Genomic DNA, 26,485 nt, shown 5'->3' on the forward strand with positions numbered 1-26,485 from the left:
ACAGAAAATGTTGAATTCAGTAGTGTATTATCTTGCGTCTCTTCAACACAATGGAATACAAAACGCTGCTACGAGTTATCTTTCACTTTTGCAATAATAATGATATTTTTGTTAATTTTTTACGTGTTATTACTCTTGTAATAAATGTGTGAATGTGTTCTTTCCGTGTCAAAGAGAGAATGTGAGTTGCTTTCAAAAACGTCTTCTCGCTGCGTTTGGAGAAACCAGCATCGTTTTTTCCCAAGACCGAACGATCAATCAGTTATGTGAATCAATATTCAATAAAAATCCGTCTCTCGTTACGCATATTTTTTGAGTTCATACAAAGTCTACGCAGTATAAGTACAATTGTGTGGCTGCTTTCGGTGAGAGATAAAAAGTATCTTGAATCGATAATCATTTTGCGTAACTCGTGGAAAACAATCGCTTCGGTAAAGAGCGTGAGAGAGCAGTGTGTGTCTTGTGTGGACATATCGGCTGCGTGAGTTTTAACTTTGTTCGTTCATCTAGTGTATAATCGCGCGTGTGATGGAGGCTCAAGTTTTAATGTATAATTATATTCTCGTTATGTTACATCGTATAAAATTCACTTTATAATCTTTTGTATTCTAACTTCCTCATCATCATCGTAATTCTTTTTTTTCGCAAGGGATCGTGTGTCTGTTGTGTGAGTGTTTTTCAATTAATTGTATTATATTTTCTTCTTTTTATCCGTGTCCGTTACGCATGTTAACAAGTTCGTATTAAAATCATCTACAATTCGAAATTAGAAAGCAATTCAATCACAATCGGCGCCGCGGACGTGCCCCTCGCTTTTCCCGTAGAAGCTTTGGCCGAATTCAGGGGGGTGGGTCCGTCCGACGTGATCCGATATAATAGATAGATAACGAGAGCTTAGAGAGAGTTAGAAGAGCGAGAGAGATACAATAGGTTGAATCATACAATAAAAGCAAGCGCGTTTTACAATACTTTTGTTAATTTGTCGCTAGGGAAATTAGTACTTTTATAGCGTCGCTACGGTTTTCAATGTCTCGGCCAGCAGGTGTTTTCTTTATATATTTTTTCTTTTCTTTTGAAACTCGAAATCAGGATTTTTGTACAAAATTAGACGAGTTTGAGTCTTTTAGAGTGCGATTACATTCAATTTTAAGCAAGACCAACTCAGTCGATTGTTATTTACGTCGAGAAATTATGGATTTTAAAGGTGCACGCGTCATTTTTATCAAAATTAATTTATTTTCAACTCTGCTGCTGTCGCCGTATATTTGCATTTTGTTTTCGTTTGTTCCGTGTGTCTTGTGTGTGTGTGTATGTGTGTTGGGTGTGCGGGTTTTGGATTAAAACTAGCAACGCAAGAGTCTCAGCTGCTGCAATGATAATAATTTTTCATACTCTTTCGTCAACATCAATATAATAACGGCAATTAATCATTATAATCTCAATTAGCTGTGATCATTTTACACTTTTAGAATATCAAGTCATGAGCAATCGTTTATTAAATATATTTTCCACCCTCCCCGTACTGTCCGTTCTCTATGTTTTTGCTCCGTGGATCGATTTTCTTCTTCGTCATCTTCTTTTGTCTGTCTGCTATTTTTTAATGTATATATTTACACAAGAAGTGTTTTTCTGCATCTTCTTTTTTGTCACATTCATCGCACTGTTTCGGTTTTTTTAAAAATATTCCCCATTTAGTAATTTATAATTATTTTGCCCCACACTCTAATACTCTGTCGCTAACATTTTGCGTTTTTGTAGTGTTCTCTTTTTTAATAATAATCATAATTCAATAATCTTCTGCACTGCATTTTATACTTATCTAAACAATCAACAGATTTTCGCATGTAATAATAGTACATACTTTTTGTTAATTAGTTTATATGCATCTTTAGCGTAAAAAGGAACAATTATGTACACTTACATGATACATTCATCACATTCATCAGCGTCTCCCTCAGATACACTCAAAGCACTGACGATTAACTTGTGTTTGTGTATTAAAACTATCGTTTTCAAATAGAGCGAGAGAAGAGATAGAGAGAAGAGATACAGCAGTGTCGTTTTCCTTTTTTGTAGTATTTGATGTGCTGGTGAGATTTGTTTTTTCCTCCATCCTGTGTGTGTGAGTGTCTGTGTGATTTTGATATAGAGAGTGTGTGTGTGTGTGTCTATTTATAATTCATCTGCTGTCAAATGCAACACTGAAAACACGACATTTCCTAGGTATTTATACGACCATCGATACTTGTAAAAAGCATTCACTGCGTCTCACTTACTGTGTGGAATGTTTAGAATTTTACGGGTTGCCCACGTGTTCGTGTGTTTCTCGTCATTTTAATTAAAACTCGGAACGCTAGCCGAACCGACGCCTCTGTTTGTCTGCATTCGTTTGAAAAACGGAACCGCGACGAGTAAAAAGAAGCAGCACGTTTTTATTATTTTCATGTTTTTTAGTATATAGTGTGGAGCAATTGTTGCTTGACGGCGGCGGTGCACTCGAAGGTATAGATAGAAAAACTTGTTAATCTTTTGTTTCGTCGTAGGTGCTATAGCAAGCGGGTAAAAATATGTACTGCGCGCGCGTTCATACCGATAGCTTTTTGAGATTAGTTAAGCGAAAATCAACGCGAGTGTGTCTGTCTGTGTGAGAGATATAATATATTATAATATGCAACGCTTCAAATATTCAATCCCTTTTCTGATTGAGCAATTCTGTACAAATTTTTTGTTTGTTTTCTGCCGGTTGAACAAAGAGACTCGAGCCGAGACGCGAGATGCAGGTAATCAGAGAGAATTTGTGCTGCGGACGGAGCCGTCGTTGATTAATTCTATGGTGTTTCTATTGAGCATTGGGACGGCACCGTCCGCCGACCAATCTCGGCAACCAACCAACCAACCAACCAAATCAATTCTTCGCTTACAATTAACGTGAGAGGACGGGAAGAGAATCATATAACCGCTGCTCATCCAATTTCGAAACAAAGTGTGAATATCTATTATAGTGTGTGTGAGTTTAATTATAATGTATGAGTGTGAGTGTGATTTCGATCTGAACGCTAACGTTATTAGTAGTATTTAACACTCATGTCTTACAACGGTGCTGGAAAACTGCTGCAGAGATACATCGTGTGTGTATGTGTGTGTGTCGTGTGTAATTATTCTGTCTTGACAGCAAGTGAGAGTTCACTATTTGATTGCAGATATCACAATGGCAACAAATGCGTGTGTGTGTGTGTGTGGAAGAAACACAGTATGTATCTAGTTATAACAGTGGGCGCCAAATTTCTCGTCGATAAAAATTTGGGGGTGTAAACCATATAGTTGAAGCATTTTTCTCTCGGTTCTGTACAACAGACGCTAGCAATATGTGTGTATAGCGATGACACGGTGAGTGTGTGTAACGATCAATTATACTTTAGAATACTCTCACAGGTTATAAATTTACAGCTTGTCGATAAACAATACCATTTTCGTCGGAGGTCTCTACGAAAACGCGACAATGATATCCGAAGAGGTGCCTGAACGCTATTGTGGGTGACAGCAGTCACTGCTTCTTGTGCGAGTCTTAATCTTACAGTAATCAATGATTTTTACAGTGTGTTTTCCCGGCGTCGCCGACTGGCCGATCCGCAGGGTCAGGCCGGTGACCCCGGCGGCTCAGCCAATCGGCGACGCGCTCGTTCCTTTTTCTCCATGCTATAATATTCTCACGTACGTAAGTGTGTGTGTGTGTATATAACAACAGAATTCTCTTGTATGATAAAACACAGAATTTTGGAAGATGATTTGTTTGTTCATCCGTCAAGTCACAGTTAGCAGTTTACGACTCATCAGCGCGTGTTCGTCTCGTCAAGTTGCACATCTCGTAACTCTAGTTTATTACCATAGAAATCTTGCCTCTTTTTTAAACTCTTCTATTAGTTATTTAGTTTTTATTTAAAGCGTTTGAATTTGTGTTTTCATCTTTCTCTGGAAATGTGTGTGTGACACGAGTGCGTTTTTATTTTTCTTTAGCCGGGAACAACGTATGATGATAATTTTTTCAATGTATCGATAGCATCAACGGAACGCAAGACTTGAGTGTGTATGTGTCTGTGTGTTGTTGTGTGTGACTTGAAAAAATGAAATCCGCTTCTAATTGCTTTAGAATTGTTTCTAATTTCTATCACCGGGGACGGAAAAGGACTCGACGGCAGCTGGTAAAGCCAATCGAACGTGAGCTTTTTAGAATCTCGATGGTCCGTCGAAGCGTTTTGCCGCCCCTAATTTTTATCACCGTGGCAGGGCGGTCGGAGGCGCCGGACCGGCCGCCGATGGGCTCGTTTGGTGCAAAGACGGCCGATTTCTCAAATCGCGCGCTTTTGGCTACTCGCTCGTCAACTACGGAGATAGATAGGAAAAGAGGAGAGGAAGAGTGAAGCTTTCCCGGAAACAAGCGCTGCGGCGGCGGCCCGGTCGACCGCGAGGGGAGAAAGGTCTTTTAGAAAAAGTGCTCATCTCGTTTTTATTGCTAAAATCGTGTGTGTACGTGTTTCATTTTTTATCTTTATTTTTTTCGTATCTGCAATTCTGTGATTTTCGTTTCGGTGTTTGCGTCTAGATATAATTAGTAATTTATGTGTGTTTGTGTTCGTGTGTGTGTGTATATATAATAATTTAGATGCACGTTTTAATTTTCTGAACGAGTGCGGTTGTTTAATTGATGCACGACGGCGGCGAGCGTCGGCGTTAGAATTTTACTTGTCCTCGTTCAGCAGCACCAGGTCGTCGGCCACGACGTCACTGATGTGCAGGTAAATGATCCAGTACATGAGGTTGAAACACACAAAACAAACGGGGAACACAATCCTCGAGTATTTGTCAATGTCGCTGGGTGTGATGCCGTACAGCTTGTTGATGTCCTTGCCGGGGTGCAGCAGGTGCGTGGGCGGGGGAGGCGGGCCGCCTCCGCCACCGCCGCCGCCGCCTTCCTCGTCGGCCCGCCCGTTCACCGTGTTCTCCAGGGTGCCGCCTTTTGAATGGGCCTTCGGGTCGTGCACTTTGAACCGCACCTCCTGGAACAACGCCGGCATCCCTCAAAAGCAGCCGAGTAAGGCCTCCGTCTGCCGCCTGTGCGAGCGGGACAAAATCTGCGTTCAAAGCTTCGAGGCCGAATTTGATTTTCAAATCAAAAATGAATTTTCCCTAGGCTGTAAGTCGGTTGTTTTATCTCTTAAACAGCTATTGAATTCAATAAAAATTTATTATGCTAACGTTTCGACCGTTGGATTAACGAAAAACGCTGCATTATTTATAAAATTAATGATTAATAAAAAAATAGGGCCATCGAACAAGACTAATGATGAAATGCAATTTTATAAAAATCTGATTTTTAATCGCTTGGCTGCTTATTAATTCAATTTCTAAGTAAAACCCTTGGAAGTTTTATGGAAAAACCGTAGGAGTTTTAGTTTTTTTAATCCAGTATTTTTTCTGAGAGCTTTCGACCGTCCCAGGACCTCCAAATGATGATTAATCGTGCAGCTATTGTAAATTTAAAAACCTTAAAATCATCTTAACCTGTATGGTGGACAAAATCGTTCAATATCAATCCAAAACCATCTCACCTAAGAGTACTAAATATTGTGAGAACGTTTTTTTAAAACTACAGATGGATTTTTCGGCAAAATAATAATTTTTTTAACAAAATATTGAAAAATTAAGACTTTCCTAAAAAAATCGAACTCTTAAGCCTGAAATAAATGTTAATTGTGCGTCAATTGATGCACATCTTAATCAACTATATCGATAAAAAGCTATAAAAAATCGTTTTGTATGAAAAATAAAAAATTAGTTACATAAATTTATTTTATTTTCATTTAGAGTAGAATTGAAATATCTGTTCCGCGCTTCTCTTTTGGCCTAGCAGAATTTCCGACATTAATTTTAACTGATAAATATCTGCCTTCATTAACTTATATCAACAATTCGTAGTTAATCTAATTGTAAGAAAAAAAAATTAATAAAATTTAGTCAAAATTACTTTCACGCAATTTACTCCTTGCCTTTGAAACAATTACATAACAATCCGGTGTTTCATCACAGAAGTGTTAAGCTCAATTAATTAAATTATTCCACTGCCAAGTAATAAAAATAAGTCAACGAGCAAAACCGATTGCTAAACAGGCTGACCGTGAGGATAGTGCTATAAGAGGTTTTCTCGATTCGATTTATGCTCCAAGTGAATGCACGGAATGCGAATGTATGCAACCGGCGACGCTCGCTCCAAGTGACGCGAGGCTGTGTGCCATTCTTCCCGAGTATGTAGGCCACACGCTGCATTCGAGTGCAGTGCAGGTTGCAGCGCAACATTCGCAGGCGCTCGCGAGAACGGCTCTCGTTTTTGTTTTGTAACATCATTAAAAGTACATGTAGAGCGACTTGAAATGAGCAGCAGAGATAGCGACGCTTTGTTGAAAGTTTTGTCGCCGACAAAAGAGGTTCTATGTGTATTCAAATATTGTGAAATCTTCTGGAATAAACTTTAGAGCCGTATTTCAGGAAAAATAGTAAAATTTCTCAACGTTTTTCAAATATAGCTGAGGATTGTCAAAACCGTTGTTTTTAAATTGAAAAAATGCAGTTAAGAGTCACGATTCTTTCGGTTTTTTAAAAGATCAAGGTTCACTTTTAAAAATATCTGGCAAAATATTTACTCTTACCCTTCCTTACGAGGAAAAAACAAATTGAAACGAGCCGCTCTTGTTATGCTCGACAACTCCCTGACGGCTGCAGGAAAAACCTCGTCCAAAATAGATTAATTAAGCTGCTGATTGCTCTGAAATGCGCTGCCAACCCGGAAAACTCGGCACAATTATAACAACCTCTGCGAGAGCGTGTAAAAATCACTTCGTTTGACTCTCTTTGAAACGAAGGGGATGAGAGGAAAATTCAGTCCACGAGTGGATTGCCGTGCAAATTGGCAAAAATGCGAGGGCGGAGGGAGGAGGCTACACGGCGGCGTTGCAGGTACGTGGCTCGCTCTGGCCGCTCCGAACGGGCGTTTCTGCAGCTGCGTGCCTATTGATTTTCCCGCTAACACACATCTCTGGCTGCTGGCTTGCCCTGTGTGCGAGTGTGTTGGCAAGAAAATGGGCCGGGCAGCTGCTTTTTGCTCGCCTCCCTTTGCCAGGAATAACGCGAGTGCATGTTGTGTGCAGCCAAGACGCTATATAGTTATACTCCAATTTCGCCACCTTTTCCTCCTCCGCGTCCCGGGAATTCCGCCTTAATTAGGCCCGACGGCTCCCCACCGGGCAAATTCAGTTTATTAGAATGGGCTGTTTTAAATAAAATAATTTTTACGAAAACAGCACAATTCCATTCTGCTTTAAATTTATTTTCTTTTGAGACTCTTAAAGCTCTACTATTTATCTTCGGGGGGCAAACAAAAGGACGAAGCCGCGAAATTGCATTAGCTGATTAATTCGGCCGCAAACATTATGACACGAATTTGGCAGAAACGGCCAATTTGTCGCGATTTCGCCGCAACTTTACGAGGCGTGGCGGAATTTAAAGAAGCACCTTTGCCAAGTTGGCCCGAGGAGCGAGCGAGTAAGTGAGCGAGCGAGATGATGTTTGATGGTTCTAGCTTAATGGAAATAAGAATCAGTGGCGTGGAAAACTAAGCGAAACCCCGTCCGTAGATTGCGCACCGACCATATTCACGGCTGGGGGCAAAAGTAGCTCACGGCAGACTTTATTACTCCCCGGCCTTGCACGCCGTGTATTCATAAAGAGAAATTGGCCCGTCATCCCGCCAGCCCCGCGCGCAAATTCAAACCGACAATTTCATCAAGCGAGTTCGGGTGTGCATGAAGCACAACGTGCCTCTAAACCTCTGACCTCTCTGCTCGCTTAATCATGTGAAATTTGAATTAGTTACGTATGTCGTCGTCCCTGCTGCTATTGTCATTGTAAACCATTCCTGAATGTAGTGCCGACATAATAGCGGACCTCACTGATTGGCCAACTTTTGGAAACGAGGGATTTGGGACTAGACCAGCAAATAAAACGACGACTGGCTGAGATTTAAAAAAAATACGCTACTTGGCACTGATATAAAGTGAGCTGCGTGTTTTAGGATACTTTCTGACCCAAAGAGTTTGCTCATTTTCCCCTTTAGAACAGCTTGATGTTGTGTAATTTTTCTTGAGTAAAACCGAAACTTGTCGACGAAGGAATAATTAATGTTTAGATTATTTTCAAGAACATATAAAAATTATCCATCCTACAAGTACATGAAATCAATCGAATTTAATTTCTAAAGAGGCAGATTGGATTAAATTGCAAGAGAATTAAAATTGCAAGAGAAAAATTGTTTAAAATTCTGGAACATCCCTGATTTTGCAGATAAATGCTTATTAAAAGATATGTAGTTTATAAAAATTATACTTACAAAAATTTTAATCTCAAATTGAACGCACTTTGAACGCAGATTTTGTTAGAAAAACACGGAAGCTTGTATTGATGATTAGAGTTGTGGCGTGCGATACTCACTGTTTGCTTAGGGCCGTCACCTGGGGGTCCTGGCGGATTGGCAGTGTCCAAGTTGACCTTTTTAGACTCTGCGATTTTCTGGATGGCCATGAATCTGTTCTTGCGCATTTGAATCCGCTTGGCCATGTAGCCGACCGTGGCGTACTCTGCGAATTCAAGAGGGTGCGTCTCAATGGGGTCGGGGGCCGGGCATGCACAATTATCCCAATTTAGTCAATCGGCTTTGCTGAAAACTCGCGCGTTTTGCGTGGAGACAAGCAACACAACTATTGTGGGGCTTCGGAGGTGCTGCTGCTGCTGCTGCGTCGCGGATTAGCATAGGCTTCCAGCCCGGCGGACACGATTGGAATCGCTTTTATGATTTTTCAGGCCGAAAAGTTATTGGCTCGGCGCATTGGGCGCGTGCCAACTATTCCACCAGCAGCATCTCCGCTCTAGTCATAAATTGCCGTAATTTATTTTGCAAACTCGAACGAGCTGCATTCAATTCAGCAAACTTTGCGGCGGCGGCGGCTTCGAATACCGCCGCTCCGTGCTGAATGCATGAGAACGAAAGGCTCTAATTTTTTTTCTCAGTGTGTGTTTGGATGTGTGAGTTTGCTACGTCTCGTAAAGAGTGAGTGTTGGTTGCACCATATGTAGCCTTACCTTGGCCGAAAAATTGCGCTTACACTTTGTCTGACACTCTTCCGTTTGCTGTTTGGTCGGCAGTCGCTCGTCTCCAACGAGATATCAGTTGGGTTGACACGAAAGCAAAATAATTCCGGGACACGGGCATGCTCCAGGGAGCAAATTATCAAAACTGCGTGAAAGTTCGAAAGGAGAGAGAGTTATAGATTCATTGAGATTATACGCAAGCATTCTTCTAATCTACAAGGGCGTGAAAGATGAGATAGAGAAAGAGATAGAGAGAGAGAGGAGGCTGCGGGAGATGAAAACCATAAAGAGGAAACGAAATGAAAAGAGTCATTCGTAGCGTTTCGCAGCACGGAAGAGCCTGACTTTGACAAAAGGAGAAAAAAAACACAACTCGACGCAGCGCGCGCGCGTTTTCTCGCCGTTGCTCCCCCGCCCGATTGTCCCTGGCAATCGCTCGGCTGACCACCGGCCTCGAGAAAAGGTGAGAATTCTCGGCCGGTGGACGCGCGAGGACACACTTACCGAGTAGCGATGCGAAGACCATTACGAAACATGTTCCCAGATAGACGTCAATGGATTTAACATAGGAAATCTTGGGTAGGGCTGCATTGGTGGATGACATAAGGGTAGTCATGGTGAGGACAGTGGTGACCCCTAGGGCGACCCTAGCTGGAGTCGCATTCCGATTTAGCCAGAACGAAACCCACGAGATGATGACGATAAGACCAGAAGGTATGTAGATCTGGATGAGGTAGTATCCCATAGAACGTACGAATTGAATCTCGCACGCCAATCTCGAATAATTCCCTATCAATAAAAAGTACACTTGTAGAGGCAAAACAACATGTCATCAGAGCAAAAACAGATTTGTATTTTTCTTTGTGTCTATGGTGTCTCTTTTTTAAAATCTTTTTTTTATGAATTTTGATCTCTGGGACGAAAGCAGGAGAAATATATATATAAATAGAGAGTGAGAGAGACGAAATTAAAATCAACTGAGGAGGTGGATTGCAAAACGAGCCAATTCTGAGAATATTTAATGGAAGAACATGTCCTAATCAGAGTATAATTTCCAGTGTTCTGTCCAAAATGCACCAAATTTCGTGTGAGTCTGTATGTAATATGAATACAGATTGTCAAAATACTCTGCTAAAACAAGAAATCACAAACACGAATATGAGAATAGTGTGCTGACTCAACATTTGTGCCCACAAATGTATTTTACTAATAAAATTTATATATTCTCTCGAAAACAATCGTTTCTAGGAATAAATTGATCGATTGGTCATGTCCTTGGAGGATGAGGGATCGGGTTGGAAGGGTTTGAATCAAAAACTAAACCGTCAACGTTCTTACGCAGGAAGAAGGGCTAGGACTGTGATATGTACGAGCTAAAGTGATTAATTAAACCCCCTCGCCCCCTCCACGTTGAAGTAGTTGTCAGGAAGAGGCAGGCGCTTCCTGAGACGCGGAGGAGTCACAGGTGCAAACAAAACACGAGAGGGGTAAATTAATTCTAGTACTCTTGTCCGCGCCCTTGGCAGCATGGCCAGAGGCGAGCCGGACGGCGAGGAAAATGTCATATTGTTTATTCACAAGAGACCAGTCCAGCGCTAGATCCTACCGACTCCGCCCGAACACGATAATCCAGCCAGGTATGTGTTATGGAAGGCTTATTTGTCACCAAGACACGCAAGAAAGCATTTCTCGTAATCGCTGGGTAATAACGACCGAGCAGGGCCGTTATTACACCGTGGAGTCCTCACCAAGATCACCCATTTTATACACACTCAAGCCAAAGATAATAAATATAACATATATGACTCTTAACATTGTCCCCGAAGGAAACATAACCAAATCAAAAATAAATTATTTGTTTGGAGGAGAGGGGTAGCAAAACTGTTTTGATGAGACCTAAAAGTAGACGCTTTCCCAAGAAGTTTGATCGACGCATCAGACTTCTCCTCGACAGAGAAAAATACAAATTAATCGTGTATGCCGACTTTCCATCTTGCATGCGAAAAGCCGCCATAGATCTTACATTATTCCGATCGAACAGTTAGAAGTGAGTAGATAAATTGAACTTGATGAAAGGATAAATATCAACTACATGAGATGAAATGAGACTCGATTGTATTGAGAGTTGAAACTGAATTAAGACATGCAAATTATGTAGTATCGAAAGTAATCACTAGAAAATAAAAACGAGTGCGTGCAAGTCCCACTGATGACTGAATAACATGGGAACTTTGCATGCATTGAGTATAGTATATATATATAGCTCTAACAGTAATATATGTAATATATAGAATTGAGGAATTAGGCCTAAAGTATATAGATTTATAAACAGAAACTTAAGTGGTCGGGCGCGACAGGGACAATATCATGTGGAAAAGTTTTATAATGAGTCAATTTGGTTAATTAGATTTTTCAGATGACTGCTTCTTGGTAAGAACTCCTTATTTAGTTAGCTCATTTGTTGTTTAGACACAAAGAAAAAGTACACAATCAGCGGGAAATTCAGAGTAATAAAATCTCTTTCGCAGTAAGTCGTCAAAAACAAACACAGTGACAAATTGACTATACAGCATGCGGATTGGAGACAAAGTGCGGAGAGCATGCACTACATTATAGCGGGTACGCAGAAGGCAGCAATGAAGAGCGTGAGTGCATCCATGCGGTAGAAAGAAGAGGGAAATATCACATCGAACTACCCTTTCGGTCTAAGTCTATGGAGAAAAAAAGATATTTGTTGCTGATCGAAGGTAAAAAATGAGAGTATGCGTTTCCTGACATTCGGAGCTTGGGGATGAATTTAGTTTTGAGAAATATACATAGCGCCCCAACAGATTCTACACGTCTCGGCCCGGCGAAACTGAGGGATCGGTCTCCAACGAGCAAAAGCAACTCATGCATGGATCATGCCTCGTACACACTCAAGTCTCGCGGCCACCCGGACAAATTCATCGGCCGGGGAGCTGATGATTTATCGGGCTGAATGAGAATGATAGATAATGCATAGACAGGGTCCGCGCCCGACGCCGTTCAATTTGGCAATGACAGAGATCTGACATGAGCTAGCGTCGGGACGGAGATGAAAGGAACAAGGATCGAATGAATCTGTCGGAATTCGGGGTCTGATATACTTTCTTCGAAATTATATAATATATGTATCTGATCAAAATAGATATAGTGAGTTGGATGGGTGCAGTACCTGTAGTTAGACTTATTTCATGAGCTCTTTGCCGATGGCCCAAGACTTTAAATTGAGGTAACGATACTTCGTTGGAAACGCCAACCGAGTTTGGGCCCTCGTTCCATTTATACCGGATGTCCCTCATAGTATATCCGACTAGAAAAAGCCATATTCACAGAGTTGATTCGCAAGTAAATCGACACTCTGCTGCGCAATGTGGTTAGCAAAAGAACACATGAGAGAAATAGAGAGAGAGAGATGTATACAAATATCATAATTTGCCATGAATGAGAGCGGGAAAACAAGTTTGATGTGATGACAGAGAGGAAGAGACATTATCAGAAATGAAAAACGGGTAAAATGGTGAGAAAATCAAACGAGAAAAAAAAGGAAAAGGAGACAGAGCAATTAGCGTTCAGTTGGCCAGCCGTGCGCGTCCAGCACGGGGCTCACTGCCTTCTCAAGCTGGTTCGTGAGCTGCGAGAAAACAACTTTTTTGATTTGTCATGTTGAACAACTTTTGTCTGACAAATAATAATAATATCCACACGCACGCACACACTCGCACACAAGTCAAAACGCGACCGCGATATCAGGTCACGTGGTCAGCTCGGTTGGCCAGCCTGACCTGGGGCCGCGCGGACCTCGGCTCAGTATAGGGGCCCGCGACGGGCGCGAACAGCGACATGGCTGCCGTGCGGGGGACCTCGTCCCCCTGTTCATATATATCATGAATCGCGAGGAAGAGAAAGTGCCAAATCATTCGTTCTGAGTACCTGTGGACAGGTTAATTTCGGACTGGCGCTGTCTGTGGCCGAGCACGCGGAACTGCGGCAGCTCCACCATCGACGACACGCCCACCGAGCGTTTGCCGTCGCTCCAGTAATACCGAATGTCTTTCATCGTGTAGCCGACTGGTCACATGTTGAGCATATAAAATCATTCTTTCCCATTTTGCATTTGCACTGGCCCGCAATTCGCCGCGCGTGGAAACACCAACCCTAATGAGACTTTTCCAGCTGTTGTTTTATTCAGGGGAACAAACTTTCCGCCGCTCTAGCATGAAAATAAAGAGCCCCTCAACCGTTTAAATATTCAATCTCGTTCCCAGCAGGGATGTGTGAAAAAGTCGGTAAAATGCACCAATCGGAAAAGCCGCCAACAAATGGTGCCACCGCTTGAATAACATTTTCGGGTAGCTTTTTTGCGTTTCTCGAATTGAGATTAAATCCTGCTACTGTATTCTTGGCGTGGAAATATTTCATTTGGCGCACTGAACGAACATTGGTTCAGCTGTTCACATCAGAATCGTGAAAAACATTAATTTATCTTTTGTTGTGGTTTCTACCACGATTGCCTGAATTGATTTTGGTTTTCAGTACGTTAAATTGTATCTTCAGAATGACAGGAATAAAAACTGAAATCACAGTGAGAATACACGAAAATTGTAAATGATGGCTTTGCTTTTTTCTTTGACAAATAAAAAAGAGCCAAATTTCATTCATGAGCGAAACAAATGCTGATTTTATTTCCGGAAATGATAAAAGGAATCGAATTTGGCGGGGGCAACCGACAATTTTACACGTCCCCTAGTGTTGGCGAGTCCCAGGTGAGCACCTTGGCCGGGGGCCGGTATGCAACCAGCTGGTCCCCGGTGCGCAACAATTTGCATAAGTGTCGTTTCCACGCGTGCGAATTCGGTAGGAGAAAATTGTGTGTGTTGACAAGAGGAAAGAGAGAGTGGAAAGTAGTTGCGGGCTGCGCTTTTTTCGGTTCTTTCTCGAATCGATTCCGCTGCGAAGACAAAGAGAAAAAGCAAGAAAGAAAAGTTTGGAAATAATATAAAAAGTCGGCCGAGGCTGCTCTCCTCTGCTAATAATATAAAATTTGCTCGGGTCGAAAGGCATCCGTCAGATATGAGCAAAGTTGGAGTGCTCGGCGACTCTCGAGAGCAGTCGAAATATTATCATCAAGAAAGTAGAATATTGTTTTGCGTGCGCCACCGCGAGATATATTTTCGCTGCTGTGCTGCTTGGAAATTTATTGCGGCACTCGAAGCAGCGAGAAAAAGGCCGTGTTTGAACATAATTAACTTGTCCGCCGAGTGCACAACGCTGACCCATTTTTCTCGGCGGCGCGGCGAGAATTAATCGTTTTGTCGCGGGGGCGCACGCAAGCTGCTGCCGGACAGAGTGCATTAGCGGGGCATGGCTGCGAAAACTGCAACTCGCGCGCCGGCCTGCTGCTGCTGTGTGTGTTCACAATAAAATCATAATTCGTCGGGAACGAGCGAGCGCTCGGGCGCCGCGAGCTCTTCGCATGAATGCGCGATAAATTAAGCAAATTCTTGCGCGACGACGACGACTTTTTCAACTCTTGGCTCGAGTCTCGTGCCACTCTCTCGCTCGCAAGAAGCGCCGCGCCGCGCAAATGGAATTATTCGATTTAATTAAACGCGATGCAAACGAGCTCGAGTCACGCGAACGCCCTTTCTTTCCGCGCCGGCAAAAACACGGCCAAAGTTCACTCGGACATATACTTACAGCTCTCAATTTCAATGTTACAAAGTTGTCTGTCCATAGGAAAATATTGGAGATTCATAGGGCATGATGCGGTGATGGTCAGTCTGCGAACAGAAAGAGAGAACATTAATTAAGCATGATAAAGAGGAAGAAATAATTCAATAACAGCCAATTTCCGGACGGTTTGGTGTTCTGATTTTTGTTGAAAGGTTTTCCGATACAAAATAATTAGATTTTTAAGACCGCAGATTTATGACACTTCCAATTTTCGCTGGCACGAAGCCAAGTTATTCATGGATTCAGGTAATTAAAATATATACAAATGAAACTTGTTGAATGAGGGCATAAATTAATATTATTTTTAAAGAGGAAAGAGGCGGAAAATCTATTTTGTCATTTAGAATTTCTCTGACGGCCGAATATGAGTCCTCGAGGAAACGTATGATTTATTTTTCACAACTAATTGGATCTAAAAGTATGCCAAATTATTCCCCCTCGTTAAATACCAGGATTTTCGGCGATCAAAAAGTGTAGTGACAAAACTGGCTTCATCTCGTTATATTTGTACGGCTGCAAATTGATTTGAAAATAAAGCGCACTTTTTCTTTTTGCGTCTAAGTTTACAGCATTTTACTAAACAATAGAAATTCTCCAATGCGAGTCTGTTTTAAGGTCAAGAATGCGAACTTAAACCGTACTCAGGTATAGTGTAATGGGCGCAGCTTGTAGGTCAATTCGTCTCATTAAAAAATCGTTAGTGAAGTCAGAAGAGCGAGAATTGCTTGAAATCTGGAAATCTCCATATCGGAACGGTGGATAATGACCGCTCCAATTAATTCCTCGTTTTTCCTCACACGACGACGACACGCAGAGGCGGCATAGGCGGCGGGCGGCGGGCGGCGGGCTTTAAAAATAGATTTGCGAGAAAGCGCGAGTGAGCGCTGTGTAAAAATAATGAGGCGCTCATCTCGTCGTTTACCCACTCGAGCTTGAAAGGGGAAGACAATATAACTGTAGGTTCTAGTGACACTCGGTGAGGGACCGTGCAGCTAGCGCACCGAGAGGCCATAATTGGACGGTGTGCAAGCAAGAAAAGCGAATGCGAAAGAAGCTGCTCGCTCGCGCAATTATACAGCGATGATCATGCGCCGGCAGGTAACCCAGATCTTTTATGGACACGGTGTTAAAACTCGTGCACGAGCTCTGAATTTTTATCACGGTAATGTCCACTTTGAAAAGGAGAATGCCGCCAGCTGTGATTATTATTGCTATTGTGAGCAAGAGCGGCGCGCGAGTGTTTGTTTTTATCTCACGAGTCTCTCGTAGTCTGCTGCCTCTTCTCCACCTTCTCGACATTATATATATGTGTTTCTTTTTTTTCAATGTTTTCATTTGTCTGAATGCTGCTGTGACCCAGATCCGAGGCTGCTTTGCCAACTTGATGCACTCGGCTCGCTGCATGAATGCAATCATCCGCGAAATTATTGCACTCGCGCCACGACCTTTGTTCGCGGCCGACCAAAGTTTGTGCTAATTAATTTGCAAAAAGCTCTAGCGCCATTTGAATTATGCAGATTTCGGCCTCGATTTCGCGCCGCGCGGAAAAAAGCAGCATTGCGGGCTCTTTGTGTGCTCTTTTTGCGCTTCGCGAATTCACCATGACTTTTGCACAAAGCGCAACGTGGAAAAAAGGCGTTCTTGAATTTTTGCATGAAAAACGCTGCCGCCGCCGCCACCGCTGCCGCCGCCGCCGCCGCTTTCATGCTAGTTAATTAGTTGTGAAAGGATTTTGCACAAGCGCTCTCTCCTTGCAAATGGTTAATTTTGTGTTTAACATGCAAAAGAGCTGAATTCCCTTTTTCGTTCTCGGTGGCGGCCGCCCCCCGGTTGGCGCAACTGTTTTCGCATTTCTTGCACGTGTTTTGCCGAAAACGCAGGGCTTACGTGCATTTCCAAACTTCTCATTTGGGATTAGAGCTCTGAAATATTCATCTTGCCGACGCGGAAAGAAAATTTTCCGGGCGTAGCTCTCTTATTTAACAAATTAAGGAGGTTCAAAAGTTGCCTGGAAATGGTTCTCTTATCCAGGTAGAAAGAGAAGTAAATATGATTGAGCCGAATGTGCACAACTTGATTTTGTATTTTTTTACAATTTTAATTATTCCAAACGTGTATTTCAATTTATTAATAGAGATTTATAAAAAATATAAAGCAAAAAGATTTGATTTTACTCCGTGGTGCACAGCATGACAAGACTTTATCTTGGTTTTAATAAAAAAAAAACATCTCTTAATGTTCATATGACGTCAATGGGGTGACTGACCTTTCTTTGTAAATAATGTATGTGCCCTTAAATACAAATTTACAAATATTTAAAACCTTTAATCCAAAATTTTTCAAATATTAAATGCAGTTTGGCATAAATTTGGCATAGGGGTTGATTAGGAATATTGCTGACAAATTTAGGGTTAGAATTCAGAATCTGGAAAAAAATCGTTGATCACATTAAGTGCGCAAATGTACAAAATTAAATAAAGAGAAAATTCGAGTTTTTTGATGATGAGGTGGTTCTACAGGGATGAAAAATTCGGGTTAATTTGGTAGATCGTACCAACTTGAGGTTAGACTCAAATTTATAACTCGAGCTTCAGAAATACACTCGGAAAGGTAAAAATGATTATTTTCCCCACTTTCAGGGGTACAAAGGACTTGGAGGTTAAATGGAGGCAAACTCTAATAAATCTAATTTATGACTGATATGATAAAGATGGTAATCTAAAAGATTCAACCCTATACTACAAAATTTGCACGTTCTCTAGAGCAGAAAACCCAGGTTTGGGGGTCCAAAAGGGACTCCATGCTAAGAATTCACGATAATGATCAAGGGCTAAATATAATGTAGTGATCAAAATCCTCTTAAAGAAAAAAAATGAATGAACATTGCCAAAAGGAAAAAGACCGACAAGACTCTCTCTACAATATAAAATGTTAATTTTATTGATATGAAGAAATGTTTATTAATGGAAGAAAATAAATCAATTTCTCACGGCAAATAGCAGTGAAGGAAATTATCGCTTTCCTCTCAATGCTATCGAAATAAATAAGAATTTACTTGTACTTAACTGGAAAAGCAAAAATATCAAAAAAAAAAAAAACCATCCAACAAGCACGGGAAATGAGCAGAAAATGATTTTTCAGTTGAGGTGCTGTAAGAAAAATACACATTTACTCAAGACTTAATGTATTTATTTTTTAAATATTAAAAGCTAATTAACAGTATCAGATAGTAAGACTTCATTGCCGCTGTAAAATAAAATTTTAAAAAAAATGTACACCGTCTGGAGGTGACTCTATAGTTAGTTACTATATATAGCCACATAAACTGTTGCAAGTCACGCAGGAAGGAAAACGCATGCACGTTGTTTGCTTTTTTTCAAGATTTTCTTTCCTGCTCTCGAGTCGGAGAACGCGGGGATGACTGCTGTTTCTACGTTTTTCACGGCGCCGGGCATTGAGAATGTGCTCCAGCGGAATTCCTGGGGATTTGGCGCGGCTCAGGGTGGATATAGGCTCTCTCGAGCGCGCACTCGACGTGCAAAATGGAGCGCGGCTAATTCCAAAGTCAAGACGCAATTAGAGCGAATTCTGCCGAGTGGCACATTTTGCTGCTGCCTGGGTAAACCCCTTCTTGCCGCACGCGCGCGCGGATTATTATTCGTCATTATTTGTGTTGACTGCTGCTCGGCGCGCGCGGCAAGCAACGCGGCGCACTTAGCCACCGAGCGAGCCGCTTTATGGGGCAGAAAATGAGAAAGCGAGCAGCGAGAACGCGCGGCTCAAAAAAGTAATCACGGTAAAAGTGTAATCGGCAAGATGGATCTCTTGCTCTGACTGAGTTATACACACGCTCAGCAAGATGGCGACCGCCCGCGCTCCGTTTGTGACCTTTGCCAGGCGCAATTAAAAAGGCATTAAGCGCGCGCGGGCCCCCCAGTTTGCGCCTTTCACACACAAACACACACACAAACACAAACACAGCAGTTCTGATTATTTTGCGTGCGCGTTTGCGTGGGCTGCACCCCGCAGGAACACGATAATTTTAATTGGGACAAATTGAATTACGACCCTGCGCCCATTGTTGTCGCGCCGTAAAACGCAGACAGTAGTCCATCTGCACACGCCCCAAGAGGACAATTGTTGAATTTTTCATCTGCACGCGGATAGATACCGCACGCTCGCTCTGCGACTCTTTCCACAGCTTTGGAACAGAATCACAGGGAAAATATTAAAAAAATGATTTATAATTAAATTTGGAGTTATTAATAGCAAACTATTTTGTGCAGTCTTTGCAGAAGTTACGTAAATTTTTCGAGTAGACAATTCTGGAAATAGTAAGGCTTAAAATATTGATAAAATTATAAAATACAGCAGTTTTTGTGTTTAAGCAATTTTTAATTATTCAAATCTTAAGTAAAAATTTAATTTTTCTTTTCAGGACTCCGTATAACTTTTATAAAACAGAAAATTAAAATATCCATCTTCGTACTCTAGAAGCAGATGAAATTCCTTTTTGTTAAAAATGATAATTTTTCACTGCTCTAACTCTCTTATTAAATATATATGGTGCCGGGGGTAGTGACCGGCCACTTAAGCATCAGAACAACTTTGAAACGAAAATTCTTTGAGAAATAGCTACTTGTCTTATAATATAATGGATGATAACTGTTCACAAGACCTTCATGAGTGATATTCACGTTGAGTTTGTCAACAAATTCGCATTATAACGCCAGCTGAGCGAACAAAAGACGATCGGACGAGAATCATGCTTTACCGGCCATGCGTACTAGTGACCAAACAGGCGTGCACCAGTGACCGGCCAAAGCTCATTTCCTTGATTAAAGTGCGGTTTTCATTGCTTTTGGATGCTTTATTCCACATGATCTGTCGAAATCACTTATTTTAGACATAAATTGTCATATTTTGTTGGAGAAATTTCAGAATATTTTTAGTTTTTTAGAGATTTTCCAATAAAAACACGACATATTTCGGGTTCTTTGCACCTCTAAATCTCGGGTTCTAACCATCGGAATTGCGGAAACTACCCACCGTTAGACTCGTCTCGACATCCTCTGAGTAGCTGAAGGGTTTACGGGGTGAAAAAAACCATCCTTCATTACTTAAATTTTGATAACAAGCGACCACCGTTCCTGGCGCCGCTCAGTGTTGCATCGTTCAAGGCTGTATGGCAACTTAGGGGTGGAGATAAAACACCCCAAAACCCTTTAGTTACCCAGAGGAGGTCGAGACAAGTCCAACGGTGGGTAGTTTTTGCAATTTTGATGCTGAGAACCCGAGATTTGGATGCGCAAAGATTACCCAAAAACACGAAAAAATATGATTCGTTTAAATTTCGTTATTTTTGCAACTCCCAAACTTTGGTTCTGACCATCAGAATTGCATAAACTAACCACCATTAGACTCGTCTTGACATTCACTAACCAGCTAAAGTACTTTTGGGGTGCCACCCTCATCCCCCTTCAACCCCATAGCTACAATTTTGATATTAAAAAATTTAGTATATGCTTCCTCTGCTGGGATTAAAAATATTTAGAATGTACTTAACTTCTTCTAAATTACTACCTCGTACCATAGTTCAAAACTAAATAAAATATTTTTTAATTCAATGCAAATTAAAACAAAAATCCAGAGTTTTAAATGATTCAATTTTTTCGAGGGGGATGAAGCATAGTGACTAAGGGGTGGAGGGTAAGCACCCCTTAACCCTTCAGCTGGTCAGGGGAGGTCGAGACGATTCCAACGGTGGGTAGTTTATGCAATTCCGATGATGGGGAGAGGTTTTATTCAACATGTACGGTAACTACAGCAAGGTGCTTTCCAACGGGTCCTATTACCGTACATTGCATTTTAGGCACTCTTATTTAGTTAAAATCATAATTCAAGCATAAATTTGACATGAATGGATTCCTCATGAACCATTCTTCCCGTCCATAGTTTATAATATATAATACTATCCGAATTCTTGACGACAGCTCCTAATTTAAAATGAGGTACTGGATAGCTCTTTTGTTAACATTCGCTTTGCATGGCATGTCTCAACTTTATTTGCCGCGGGTTTCTTGTTCACGACCAATTTGAGCTTTAATTCGTAGTGTACCGTTCTAATAGAAGGTGGCACTGTGTATGCGACATTTTTTTTTTGTTTTTCTATCGACTCTAGGGGGCGAAGTCCTCATTTTGGCCGGTCACTAGCGCTGGCCGGTAATACCAGCAGGCACCATAATCATCTGACTATTTGACTCTTCAGATATTTTTGACTGAAAAAATAGTTTAATTGTAATTTAAAAATTTGGACTATTTTTCAAATTGACACGTCAATCGATTAAAATCTCGTTAAATAGAGCCTATATGTTGTGAAAAATCTAGATTGATCTTGAAACCTAGCTTTAAAATTCGAGTTCAACGCATATATTATAATAATTTTAAGTTTTCGAATAAAATTAATTCAATTCAAATTAGAAGGGCCGTCCTATTAGATTTCTTGCAATACAGGAATACAGATTTTACCATCGTCTGATCCACAACAATTGAGTTAATTGTTAATATCTTTCAATAATCTACACATTCTCTCCAATTTATTTTTAAAATGTATTAATGTACACAATAATCTCTTTTAAATTATAAGTTTCATAAAAATAACTAGATATAAACACATTTGCAAACATATTAATTAAAATTATAATCTAAAATCTACAAATATACAAAATAATTAATAATAAAAAAAGTGCAAAAACTGATATTTTTGAATTTTAATAAATATAGTTTATTAGAATTTTTAATTTAAAATTTTTTTAACAATTTTAAACATTTTGCTACAATAATTTGTAAGAGCTTTCTAGATATAAGCTTTAGAAATGGAAATAAATAATGCAATAAAACACAAAAATGCTCAAGAAATATTTTTATGATATTGAATTATTCAATTTGGTTTATTTAATAATTTTGAACCAAAAAGATGTCATCAAAATAAAGCTTTTTCTAATTTTTTTCGGAAAATATATTAGCTATAGCCTCAAGTTCTGTTTATTTGTTTAATATCCCCTATGACATTAAATTAGATCAAAATCTAAATCGCATGTTTGTGCATGTTGAATTCTTTTCAGGCCTATATTCCATTACAGCGCTTGGTTTTGCTGGCCAAGAGAAGTAGCGACGAGAAGTCTGGCACGGGTTTTTATTATTCTTTTTTCGCTCGCCGGGCTCAGTCGCTTGCTCGCTCGCTTTTCATCAGGAGGCAGAAAAGTGCTCGGCAGTAAAACGACGACGGCGCAAAAAAACTGATTGCGATTTCTCGCCGGCGCTGTAAAAAAGTGCACGATTACGAGATTAATTTCCAGCCGGCTGCAAAAGTTATTCCCAATTGTGACAGCGAGAGAGCACTTCTTTCCAATCTCTTCATTGTTGTTTGGTTTGAGCACGAGAGCAGAGCGGCAGAGCGAGCGCCGAGCAGCAACAAAGCTGGCTATTTTTCAAACGTTTCCGCGTAATTTACAGAGAGCATTTCTCCTCGTCATGGAAACGTCGGCGCGTCCATATTTTGCCAGCAGTATAGCATATTGAAAAATGCAAAAGACGCCTCCGCGCTCTCTCTTGTGACGTCCGCGCCGATTCGGCGAAAATTGCCGCTTGAACGCTTTTTAATATATTTGGTTCTGTTCCTCCTACTTGAATTGGATCACAGATCGTTTTCGTTGCTGGTTCAAGGAATTTCTGGACTTATTCAAACTCTTCCTTGTCTTTTAAGTAAAGTTCCTTCTTTTCTAGCGGAATTTTCAGAATATTCAAAACTTGAGCTCTCATTTCGAGAGTAAAAAAATAAATATATTTTGACGTCAGAGTCACAGGTCTTTAAAATCTATTTAATTAAAAATATTATACACTTGAAAATGACCAGGCTATTCAATTTTCTTTTTTTCCATTGAAATTTAGCTAAAAAATGGAAATTTTTTAATTAAAAATGCTTTTTTCAATGATTTTTTTTTAAATTTTTTATGTTCAAATCAGCGGGGTCCAGATGTGCGATAAAATTGGTTCCCACTGCGCATATCCAAGATGGTGTCTGAATGTGGGAAGCAAAAGGCTCTCTTTGGATTCCCGTATGAGTGTCAAGAGTTCGTTTTTACGATCCAAAAGACACAATTAGATAAGAGCAATGCAAATTATGTCTCAATATTGACGAAAACTTGGTTCTTTTCCCGCATTTTCGCGTGACCGTTTTTTCGCGCCATACTCCACCAGACGCAATATCTGCGCGTTGTACCAATCTGGCCCCCGCTGGTTCAAATATCAATTTCTAGACGTTTGATTAGACAAAAATTAGCACGCCTTTAAACACGTCTCAACCTCCCAAAATTCATTTACTCTAAATATCGTAGTTTAACCGCTCCTCACTGCGCAACGTGTTTATCGCACTCAAACCACTTCAGGGCATCATGGAACGTGAAGAGTGTCAGAAAGTAAAACTGACTCTGAGAAGCAAAAGTTATTTAAATTTCGATTTCAGCGAAAATTTCCGCTTGGTCGCTTTCAAATAAATTTGTTTCTGTTCCTCCTCCCTTAATTGGATCTAAGCACGTACTTTCCTCACTCGGTTCGTGGAATTTCTGTACTTTATTTTCCAAAGAGGAAAATTTTGCTCTTGCGAAATTTCCCAGATGCACATCAGGGTTCCGTGCTGCTGCAATAAATCAGTTTGCGGCGAAACTCGGTCACACCGCAGCGCACGCCGGCGAACTTTTCTCAAATTTATCGAGCGTGCATGCTTTACGGGCAGCCATCCGACACGCATATTTACAAGTTTTTAAGGGTTGCTCCAGGCTGGCAGCACATTAAAATTCCATTCTCATTCAAATGCATATTCTGGGGAAACGTCGAGCCCCGCGGAGAATTGCAGCAGCCACTGCTTACGGCGTAAAAGGTTAGAGAGTGACTGAAATGATGTGGAATTTGCATAAAAGTCGTTGGCATCGTCGTCGTCGTCGTCGTCGTCGTCGTCGTCGTGTGCAGCGCAAGAAATTAATGGCCCCTGGAAAAATGCAAAGCGGCCGTAAAAACGCAGCTCAAGTTTTTAGCAAAAACAACTCATTAATCACCGCGCGAAAACGGCACAACTCGCGACATCGTCAAAAACGTGCGCGGAACGAGAGAGAGAGAGAGAGAGCTCGGCTGACGTCATAATCGCCATTTTTACGTCACTGTAAATTTTCCAGTCGGCTGCTGTCACACCTTATTACGCGGCGCAAAGGACACACAGCTTTTTATTAAAAAGCGGCGACGAGAGAGAGCGAGAGAGAGAGAGAGCAGAGCCAGTTGGAGCAGATGCAGTGGCGCGAGCGTCCGCAAATAAAAGGCTACTTTAATATTAGATGGCTCAGTGACCGACCGGCTGATTGAACACCTACTCCCTTGTCCAACTGCAGTTTAGTGGAAACGCCGGGCACGTCGACGAGGGCTTTGTGTTTGACAATCAGTGTCAAGTGGAGAGGATTTAACGGAGCCGCAAGGTCGTGCGCGCGCGAGAGAGAGAGAGAGCAACAAGGATTTTATGAATAATCTATTTCCGTGCCACCGCAGACGCAGAATGGAACTCCACTGCCCTGGATCTCGTTCTCACTAGATGAAATGAGCTTAATTTATTGACCTGACGATATTTTAATTCCAAATTACTTTATTATGCTTAAAAAATTGTTTCTGTTTTGCAGTTTGAACATATATTAAGGAATTTATTTATTATTTTTATTTAAACATCAATAAAATGTATCTCTGCAGAATTATAAGAAAGATCATTTTTGAAACTAAATTATTTTCTGCTCATTGTCTGTAAATTATATATTTTCCCCTAGTGACGATACAAGTGGTGTGTTTAATAGAAATTTGTCTTTATATTGCAAGATAAAACGTTTGGCTGATATGGTATACTTCTTTATTAAATTTATGCCAAAGAAATTGGTAATATAAAAAATGAATTTGGATGGGTTTTACTCTAAAATTTATAATAAATCTCTCTTTACTCGTAATTTCTCATTTGGATTGCATCTGTAGCCTGGAAAATAGAAGGTTAAATCATTTCTCTAAAACGATTAAACACCAAATATTGTGAATTTAATAGCAAAGAGAAGTATCCTTGATGTTTCTCAACAATAATTCAACAAAATCAGCAGTTTTGAGTTAATTTCTTTCGTCTTGGAAATTTGAAATTGGTGCAGGGCAACAATAATTAAAAATCGGGAACAGTAAGAAGTCAGTGAAATTAATTGTATGGACAATTAAATATATTTTTTAAATACATAGCAAAATCAGAGAACATTGATACAGTAACACTTTGACAATGTTTTTAATAAATTTACGGTGCTTTGTCCATATTTTCAAGGCGTTCAATAAGATTTTAAGTAAGGAGACAGAGATTACCTTTCGAAATAAAGCATTAATTTTGCTTTATATCATTCCTTCTTTTGTTTAATTTACAAAATGATAATTGCATCGAATGGAAAAAAATAATGAAAGTGATTTTGCTACAAACCCTCTTTGATAGGAGCAAGTAATTTAAATGTCTAGTTTTATAGTTGTATAATATACAGAATTTATTCACACTTTAAAGACATAATCATTGCTTAACAGATTTTTGTTACTCCTAAATGAATGTAGTAAATTCTTTGCTTCTGGATTCTGGCTTTTATTTTCCAAGTAAATTGTAGTTAATATGAGAGCCCAAAAGAGCTGCTGTCCACAGAACGTGAATTTTATCCTCGTCACTTAAATAAATAAACGTCCGATAAATATGATATTTTATAGCATTTCATGTATATATATAAAAGAGATAAATCTTTCACTCTTATTAAAAGTCAATTTGCATTACATCCAAACACTTTGAGCGAGCCGTCAAACTCTCATAATTTCCATGTTAACGTCGCACTGCCGCAAATTGAGAGAGACAGCGGCTGAAATTTGCCTGAGGTCACTAATCAATGATCACCGCCCCCTCTAGTATGTACAGCAATGTACAGCGAGCGGCGGGCATAAAATTTTATTGGCCCGTTGTGTGGGAAACCCGTCGGAAAACGCTCGATTTGCATATCAATAGTGGCACACGAGCGGCTGAAAAACGACTAATTTGGCGTTTTTGTGTTTTACGGGCTGCATGTTTACCCCGGTCGACACATGCACATATTTTTACATGCGAATGGGCCGCTTTCTCAATACGACAGTTTTTCTTATCGGCGGAGAACGAGCGAGCGACGGCAGGGAAAAAAAATATCGGAACGAGGTCGCCGCGGAAATTAGACAGCATCACGAGAGACCCGTTTCGTTTGCCTTTACTCCAAATCGCACTCGACCGAGCAATGAGCAGAAAAATCAATTACAAAATGCGACAGAGCGGGAATATATTTACAAGGAAGTAGTGACATTCTCGTTGGAAATGAGCAAATGCCGGGGGAATTGCGCGCCGATAAGGCATTGTCGGGATGAATTTCAGCCGAGGAATGACGTGTGCCGCAGCGCAAGATTGATTTTC

At 40.7% G+C, this 26,485-nt stretch overlaps 1 protein-coding gene across 7 annotated transcripts in view; it reads right to left on the reverse strand.

Moving 5' to 3' along the window:
* Window positions 1–674: 674 nt before the first annotated feature.
* Window positions 675–26,485, reverse strand: part of Rdl (Resistant to dieldrin) — a 59,520-nt gene continuing 33,709 nt past the window's right edge. For 3 of the 7 annotated variants that reach the window (XM_065481098.1, XM_065481097.1, XM_065481096.1), the window contains exons 5-9: window positions 14,917–14,999; window positions 12,392–12,529; window positions 9,700–9,984; window positions 8,539–8,684; window positions 675–5,054 (exon numbers count right to left, since the gene is read on the reverse strand). In XM_065481098.1, coding sequence (XP_065337170.1) covers window positions 4,737–5,054; window positions 8,539–8,684; window positions 9,700–9,984; window positions 12,392–12,529; window positions 14,917–14,999 — 970 coding nt within the window. In that variant the 3' untranslated portion in view covers window positions 675–4,736. Of the gene's footprint in view, window positions 5,055–8,538; window positions 8,685–9,699; window positions 9,985–12,391; window positions 12,530–13,149; window positions 13,288–14,916; window positions 15,000–26,485 lie in introns of all 7 variants that reach the window. The other 4 variants (XM_065481102.1, XM_065481100.1, XM_065481099.1 and 1 more) reach the window with 2 other exon arrangements.

The sequence above is a fragment of the Cloeon dipterum genome, chromosome 2 (assembly GCF_949628265.1).
Source record: "Cloeon dipterum chromosome 2, ieCloDipt1.1, whole genome shotgun sequence".
NCBI lineage: Eukaryota > Metazoa > Arthropoda > Insecta > Ephemeroptera > Baetidae > Cloeon > Cloeon dipterum.